This window comes from Verticillium dahliae, genomic scaffold (genome assembly GCF_000150675.1).
Source record: "Verticillium dahliae VdLs.17 supercont1.1 genomic scaffold, whole genome shotgun sequence".
Lineage (NCBI taxonomy): Eukaryota > Fungi > Ascomycota > Sordariomycetes > Glomerellales > Plectosphaerellaceae > Verticillium > Verticillium dahliae.
In genome coordinates this window covers 1,557,585-1,565,985 of record NW_009276921.1, presented here as the reverse complement: position 1 = coordinate 1,565,985, position 8,401 = coordinate 1,557,585, and the positions used below count along the sequence as shown (strand labels likewise).

At 58.7% G+C, this 8,401-nt stretch overlaps 3 protein-coding genes across 3 annotated transcripts in view; all 3 read left to right on the top strand.

The window, feature by feature from the left end:
* The window catches only part of VDAG_00466 (uncharacterized protein), a gene marked incomplete at both ends in the record, with an annotated part of 989 nt that extends 213 nt beyond the window's left edge, over positions 1-776 (top strand). The window contains 2 exons of the mRNA XM_009651843.1: positions 75-376; positions 439-776. Coding sequence (XP_009650138.1) covers positions 75-376; positions 439-776 — 640 coding nt within the window. The remainder of the gene's footprint in view (positions 1-74; positions 377-438) is intronic.
* Positions 777-2,469: 1,693 nt separating this feature from the next.
* On the top strand, positions 2,470-6,156 carry VDAG_00465 (uncharacterized protein; the record flags this gene model as incomplete). Its single annotated transcript, XM_009651842.1, has 3 exons — positions 2,470-4,282; positions 4,361-5,474; positions 5,541-6,156. 3 exons carry the CDS (start codon positions 2,470-2,472, stop codon positions 6,154-6,156), a joined length of 3,543 nt encoding a protein of 1,180 aa, XP_009650137.1.
* An 816-nt stretch (positions 6,157-6,972) lies between these two features.
* Positions 6,973-8,228, top strand: VDAG_00464 (uncharacterized protein; the record flags this gene model as incomplete). The annotated part of the gene is made up of 2 exons (XM_009651841.1): positions 6,973-7,144; positions 7,234-8,228. The coding sequence occupies 2 exons, from the start codon at positions 6,973-6,975 to the stop codon at positions 8,226-8,228; spliced, it is 1,167 nt and encodes a 388-aa protein (XP_009650136.1).
* Positions 8,229-8,401: the final 173 nt, after the last annotated feature.

Sequence of the window (8,401 nt, the reverse complement as noted above, 5' to 3'; positions counted from 1 at the left end):
CAACCCGAGCCGGCAACACTTCATCCCGGATACACATCATCGCCCGTTGGCGATAACCACTCACAAGTGACGAGTCCGAAAGCGAAAAGGACCTTTTGCGGCTGCACCATCCTCGTCCTCATCTTGTCCATCATCATTGCCGCCTTGTCCGCTGCCGTCATTGGACTTGCCGTAGGGACAGGTGTCCAGACGAACCGTGCCAACGATGCGAAGGAGAAGTTGAACGCGCTGTCTGCCGAAGCAGCTGCCGCAGGGCCGGCAACGACGACCGTGACCGTGTCTGAAGCTGTGCCGACGGAGACGAGCTTCTCTGCCATTACCCACGGCTGCTCGGACGAAAAAGACGCGACGTCAGGAACAGATTACACAACTCACTGTATGGCTCCTGTCCTCCTCAAAATGAACCTGGCGACAAAAGTGCTGACGCTCGTGGAACAGTCTCTGACAAGGTGACCTTCACCATGTTCTGCAACTCCAATGCGCCGCCTTATGCTCCCCTTCTGGCGCTCGCTGTGCCTGACTTTGACCGATGCATGGACGCTTGTGCTTCGTACACCAAATACATCAAGGGGACCTTCGAGTCCGATTCTGACAGTGTCAACGCGACGTGCACAGCTGTCAGCTTCATTCCCGCTTGGACGTCCAAGGAGGAGGCCATCAACGCAAACGCCGAAGGCAACTGTTATCTCAAGTCGGGTCAGCAGAGGAGGTCGGCCCTCGAGCCAGTGAAGCCTGGACCAGGCGAAACACATGCGGCTATTCTATCAGCCTCTTGAGCTGTTTGAAAAGGCTGATGCAAGGTACAGGGCAGCGCCCACCGACACGCAGCTGCTTCCATAATTTCGAGACCGGGTTGCCGGTACTGGGACACTGAGGTTCGCTGGGCATGGCCGGGGGGGCCGGGCACCAGAGGTTGGCGTACTGGCGCGGCTGGAATCCAGGGTCTCGTCTCTTTCATATTTGGTGTTCGTTACGACTTGTTCGGAGCGGTCTTCTCTTCTACATTTGATTTGCTGGGGGGTTTCCGGCTTGGCGATCCCCGTATATATTCTTTTGGGGGGGCCGGCAGCGCGGCCTTGGCGGACCTTGTTACCACAAGGTTGATGTAAGACTTGGGAGGATAGGGTCAGCAGAAGAGTCCACCCGAAACATGTAAACGTTCCGACTTCGGCTGCCTCGAGCGAATAGCCTCCGAATGAACCGCAAATGGCCGCCTTGAGACGCTCAGCATCGGCGCAAGGGGCGAGTAGAGCGCAATTGAGCATTTCCGTCTGCTATCTGGCAAGCATGAGGAGAGCCGAGGCCAGGCACCTGTGTCCCGATCAATCACGACGGATGGCAAGTGCAGCTGTGAATGATGACACGTCGGCACCTGCATGATTTTGGCGGCCGTGGCTTCACAGCGCAAGTCACCGTCAGCCCGGGGTCCTGTGTTTTGCCGCATGACAGAGAACGGAGACGGCTTTCTCTCTCTCGACGAGAGTCTGGACCATGAGATGTGCGAGGCGGATTCGCCATATCACCAGAGAAAGCACAGCAGACAGCACAGCAAAGCCATGCTCTCTCCTCCGTAAGCACAATGAGGGGACGTCACGCGCATTTGGGACGTCAGTTGAGTGAGCAAGCCGCCTATTGGGACGGGGTTCTATATACCGTACGCGCCGCTAGTCAGCTATACTGTCTCACACCGACCCTTCGGCCACACGCGACACACCTGGACACACCTGGAAGCAGAAGGGAAGCCCCCAGGGACTCGGCACAGTTCGCTGACGCACCAGAGATGCACCGTCACATGGGACGGCGGGAGAAGGGAGAAGGGAGGGGCGCCTCTTTCGATTTCGACATGGCCCCATAATTTTTTGACATGAAGGGCGCGCGCATGTCAATTGCGCTCCATGCGACGTGCAGGTCCGGCTGGCGAGCAGACGCACTAGTCCTTCCGCTACAGCAGCTTTTGCTTTTGGGCTGCCCTTGGTCTCGAAGGGAATGGCTCCGAACCACCGGGAACCGGAGCGAACGCTGGCCGCTTTCTGGTCCGTACTATCTCATCCTCTCATCTGTCTGAGCAGAGTGAACGAGGGGGTGTTGCTCGTTTGAATAAAGCAACTGCGAGGACTGTGTGACTCTTTCCTTCCCCATCTCGATTCCCGCACCTCCCTTTTCTTCTCTCATCACCATCACCATCACCATCCTTCTGCTTCTCCTTCTCCTTCTCCTTCTGCTCCTCCTCGCTTGTCCCACGCATGCTTCACGCATCCTCATCGGTCATCGAGGTTGTCAGCATTGACATCTGACGACGCCCTTGACCCAGACCACAACGACATCCCGACCCTGCATGGTCCCTGGCGCACCTCGTCCTTTGGTTTTAGTCACCCTTCGTGGACGCGCGCCTTTCCTGTCAACCTAGGCAGATTTGACATCCGCCCTTCCAAGTACACGAGGAGTACAAGCAGCAGAGTACAAATCGACATGGACGAATTCGTCGACTGGGACAAGGCTGGTGACAACGTCGGCATGCTGCTCGACCACACCGGCCCTCTGCCTCCTTCCCCCTTAGAGCACATCCCCAACAACATCGCTGACCAAGACATTGATCTCATGTTGGCCAATGTCGACGATGATGACTTCAGCTTCTGGGCCCTCCAACACTTTTCCGAGGCGGGCCAGGAAGGCCAAGACGCACCTCTGGGGTCTGCTCCCGCCGCCTCCGCCTCCGCCTCCGCCTTCCCGATGGACTTCTCCGCAGGTCCCGCCCCCGAGCCTTATCAGCTCCCTAACCCCTTGCCAGACTTCTTTTGGTACAAACCTGCCGTGCCATGCACGTCATGCTCCCGCAGCGGCCTCGAGTGCAAGAGGATCCGCGAGGGTGAGTACAAGGGCTTCTGCACCTCCTGCGTTGCTCTCTGGTGCCCTTGCAGCTTCGCACCGTCAGTGCCGGCGAACAACTGGTCCAACGATCTCTCCGAGGACCCCGTGGTCACCAATGACAGAGACATCCCTTCCTCTCAGGGTCTGCTGAAGGCCTCACTGTCCTCCGCGCCTCTGGAGATGGCGCCTCCTTCCACTGTGCCGCCTGTTCAGGAGAACACGGCGGCCGCCGCCGCTGCGGGTGCTGCTGTGCCAAACAAGAACAGTCCTCCCCCTAAGATTGGTGCTCGTTTCTCGCGAGAATCGGTCAAAATTCTGAAGACGTGGCTTTCTGGTCACAACCGTCATCCGTACCCCAGCGACGAAGAGAAGGAGATGCTTCAGCGTCAGACCGGGCTCAACAAGACGCAGATCACAAACTGGCTCGCCAATGCCCGTCGCCGCGGCAAGATCCAACCACCGAGGTCAACATCCCCGGCCACGCACACCCTGTATGCCGGAGCTGTCGATATCCCCCGGCGGCCCGGCACACCGGCCTTCGACAAGAGCATCGCCAACAAGAACCCCCTCGAACGTTGGGTCGACTCCCCGCCTGATAACGAACCGGCCTCCGTGACAGCCATTGCCAGGGCCGTGGCGTCCAATTCGGAAATGTCTTCGGGCTTGAACAGCCCTCACAGCTTTGCCTTCACTGACGACGGCTCGGGCCGTTCTCTTGTCGACTATTCCTCGACGAGCAGTGTTGGCACTTCCAGCGGCGGATCTTTTGCCTCTGCTTATTCGCATGCCTCCCGAGGCTCCTTCGGCTCCTTCAGCTCCATGCAGATCCGCGGTCGTCGACGCCGTAGGAGGCGCGCCGCCCCTCAGCGTGGTCCTGACGACAAGACGAATCTGGCGGCGCCGTTCAAGACTTTCCAGTGTACATTCTGTACCGAGACGTTCCGGACAAAGCACGACTGGCAAAGGCATGAAAAGTCGCTACACCTGTCTCTCGAGCGATGGGTATGCGCACCCAAGGGACCACGCGCCCTCAATCCGGCAACCAACCAGGTCAGCTGCGTCTACTGTGGCGAGGTCGACCCGGATAACGAGCACATTGAGAGCCACAACCACACGACGTGCCAGGAGCGATCAATTGAAGAGCGCACCTTTTACCGGAAGGACCACCTCAACCAACACTTGAGACTCGTACACAACGTCAAGTTCATGGACTGGTGCATGAAGACGTGGAAGGTGGCGACGCCGGAGATCAGGTCACGGTGCGGTTTCTGTGGCATCATAATGGATAACTGGTCCATTCGTGTAGACCATCTCGCCGAGCACTTCAAAACGGGTAACACCATGGCTGACTGGAAGGGTGATTGGGGTTTTGACGCACCCGTCCTCGACATGGTCGAGAACTCGATCCCGCCTTGTATGAGACCCCTTCGATATCCCGTAGACCAGCTTGCAGCGTCTAACTTTTGAAACTTTTTTTTTTCTTGTGCAACAGATCTTATTGACCATGAACGGAACACGCCATTTCCCTACGTAGCGGGTGGCTCGCCGCCCGAGTCACCAAGGAGTGCCTACGAACTCATCAAGATGGAGCTCGCTTTCTTCATGATGAATCACGAGGACAAGACGGGGGCCCTGCCCAACGACGACGAGATGTTGCTCGAAGCATGCAGAATCATTTTCGCCAGCGAAGTGTTATCGCTACAGGGCATCGACTCGAACTTCTCCTGGCTCAGGGACCTCTTCATGTCGTCTCCAGAGGTCGCACGCCAGGCGCAGTTTGGACCTCTCCGTTCGGCAATTGAGAACAGGCTTTCAATCTTAAAGATTAACGGCAAGGACAACTTGTTCGAGGCCTGTCCTCTTGAGAAGCAGCTCAGGGACTTTGTTTCGAACAGGACGTTACTCGGATTAACCCCCATCGACGACGAGCTACAGGTCGAGGCGTGCTGCATCGTCGGACGCATCGAGGAGGCATCAACCACGCCGTCGGATTTCATCGCCAACTGGCTTGTTCGGTTCATCAACTCATCGACAGGTTGGCTCGCCAACTTCCGGCAGCGAGCCCACCTGCCGCGGACGGAGGACATCAAGAATGCCTACTTCCGGTCCACGGACATGACCAAGATCGATTCCACAATCCACATCTACAGCCGCTTGGAGACGTCTCTAAGCGAGTACATGGAGGACCAGCGGGTGTTGGGCATCGAGCCGACCGATGAAGACCTGCAGCGCCGGGCTCGCATCATCATATACGACTTCGACGACGGCTGGAACCAGACGGCCGCCGATAGCCTCGTCTGGCTCAATGCCTTCCGCGAGCGCCATCCGCCCGGAGGCAGCTTCTCTCAGACGCAGGATTCTCTGGTGCCCAATGCCAGCGAGCCCGCACAGACTGTGCTCGGCCTACAGCAGCAGCTTGCGTCCTCGCCGCCGCGATCGAAGCACATGGGCGGAGCGACTTGCATGAACGACTCGAATCGATTCCGAAGGCTGGCGCGTGAGCTGAGGCGATTCGTCACACAAACAACGTCGCCGAACAATCCGAACCAGCACGTGCCCTCAGATCAGGAGCTACAGCACCAGGCGCGGTGGATCATGTACGATGAGTGAGTAACACGCCTCCCGCATACCCGATCCTTGACAGTCCGCCCAGTGTACTGACCTGTTGTCAGCGACGACCCGTGGAACCAGACGCCCGCGGACAACGCCGAGTGGCTTCAGCGCTTCAAGCGTGATGCCGGCCTGCTGGCGGCGGCCTCGCCCCTTGAACCGAACCAAGACGTGGTCCCTAGCCGCACAATGGCCGAGGCCGCGGCATCGAGCTGCCCCTTCAACCCCAAGATTGATTTCTCGACACCCTTCAGCACGGGCACGACCCTCGCTGGGACGAGCCCGTCATCGACCGGCCAAGGCACTCGCGACCAAGCTGTGGCGGACGCCTTTTTTGCGACCTTTGACACGCGTCACGCGCGGCCTGGTACCATTTTCTGCGCGCGCGAACTAGAGGACTCTCTAGTTGGGTTCGTGCACTCAGAAGCGGCGGCCGGGCGAGACTTTCCACGGGATGAGGCTCTCAGGGCCAAGGCGCGCGAGGTCATGGGAGCCGTGAGGACGGCGGCAGACGACGAGACACTGCTGGGCAAGTTCAAGGCCTGGGTCGTCGCTGAGATTGCGGGGGAGGGTGAGCAGCAGAGGCAGGCTTTCACGGACGCCGAAGTCGAAGGCATGCTTGCTGAGATGGAGATGGAGTACGGCGGGGAGATCGGAGGGGGAGCGTCTCTGGTGTGAGGTGACATTGCGTGGTGTTGGGTGTGTTTTCTCAGGAGAAATCGCTTTGGAGTTTGGGTTTTCATATTTCACTCGATCCTAAATCAGGGCTTGTTCACATGATATCCGACGAGCCTAAGACTGGCAATACCACATGATTTGAGTTTGGTTGATATTTGCGTTTGTGCTATCATCAGACTTGGTTTCGCGAAAAAGAGTCGGCACTTGGCGTGGCGTAGCATTGGTCTACGCCGCATACCGTTCGCGTCTTCTAGATGACTATCTAGTAAGGTAAGGGAGGTACCTCAGGTGGACTGGTGATTTCTACACCAGTGACAGCCCCCCTAACCCATGAGCGACGACGACCAGAGATAAGGCTAGCCGCTCAACTTGAGACGAAAGTAGCCCTCCAGCTGAGAAGAAATGTTGGAGTGAATGCAGTACGAAGGAGGAGCCGCAACGCGATGAAGAGAGCGATAGGCTTCGAACAAATGTTAAGAAGATACCTGAAAGTTAGAGGAAATGTTGCCTGCAAGAAGGTCACTCGTTATCCGTTATGTTAAGGCGACATGCTGTGCCACACTTCCGACGCCCCACCCTGAGCTGACAGCACCAGGCACCGGGCGCCGGACCCTCCATCTCGCTATGGCCCGGGGCGAGGGCGACGGCCTTTAAATAAGGCGCGGCCTCTTCTCTGATGCCTCAACTCTCAACATGCTTGGCTGTTATACTCGCATGGCAGCATAACCCGCGATACCCAATCACACACCTGAAACTGTTGCCAAGACAAAGCGCAGCGAAGAACACGGGCAGCATCTCCGGGTATCTGGACGTACCATGGGGTCGACGGGTGTGGATAGTGTAGCTCAGAGCAGCAATGCGACGTACAACCGCCCCAAGACGCGGCAGAGGGTGCAGAAAGCGCCACCCGTGCTCGACGTGCCTGATATTGACGAGGATGCGGCCGAGAGAAAGAGGGTGCTCAATGTGCTGGCACAGCGGCGATACCGTGAGTTTGCCATGCCGACCCGGCCATGCTTGTTTGGGGAGAGGCCCTATCCCAAGGGTGACTGACCTGTGACTTACACGAAATTTCAGGCGAACGAAAACGAGAGGCAAGGACCAAAAGCAAGGACACGAAGCAGCAAGATGACCTTTCCGCTGTCGATGGTATCCAGCCACCAGCCTCTTCGTCCCATCCAGATGGATCCCTTTCATCAGTGTCCCCTCCGGATGCGCCTCGGACCAGTGTTTCACCCAACGACCTTCTGCTGACGTCTGGCCTGGATCTTGGCCTGGACATGCCATGGAACGCGGTATCTCTCGAGCCTACCTCCGTTTCGACGCTCGCCGAGACATTCCCATGCGCGTCTTTTGAGACGATCATGTGGGACTCCCTCTCCACCCCTTCGTCTTCCTCCCCGCCCGGCTCCTCGTCGAGCCTCTCCTCCAACTTGATAGCCAACAGCACCGCCATGTCCTCCATCAACCGCTCCCATCTCGGCACCCCGGCTGCACCGTCACCCGGCGAGCCCTTTGCGCCGCCGGTCCCCGTCGACGACTTCACCGACCGCTACCTGCTCCCCATGGCCGACCTGACGCTCCTCCGCGCCTTCCTCAGCATAGCGGACCGCCTCGGCTGCGCCACGGAACTCTGGTCGCCGACGTCCAACTCGCCCTTCAACAAGGGCGGCGGCACGCCAGCGGCGCTGCTGCCGCCCAACTTCCGCCCGACGCCGACCCAGCGGCAGCTGCCGCACCACCCGATGCTCGACTTTTTGCCGTGGCCGTCGGTGCGCGACCGCATCATCAGCATCTTCAACATGCCCGAGGCGCTGCGGCCGCCCGGGGCGCGCGACGCGCTGGCGCCCATCCAGTTCGCCTACGACCTCGAGGACGAGGCCGAGGGCGTGCGCATCTGGGGCGGCGACCCGTACGACGCCACCGGCTGGGAGATCGGCCAGACGTTCTTCGAGCGGTGGTGGTTCATCTTTGACAGGGACGTTGTGGCGCAGAGCAACCGGCTCAGGGAGATTCGGGGCGCGGCGCGGCTGCACTTGAGGGGGCCGCGGGTTGAGGAGCTGGGAGGGTGATGGGGCTCTGGATGTGCTGCCGTGTTATGTTGATCATGATGAATATCCATCCCGTTGATGCAGCAGTATCTGCAAGAGTGTTCATCCCCTGATGCCAGAGCCTGCAAGAGTATCTTACAGCCCAGCTGTTGTCAGCTGCCAAGGCAACGGGACGGACCCCCACGTCAGAAGAA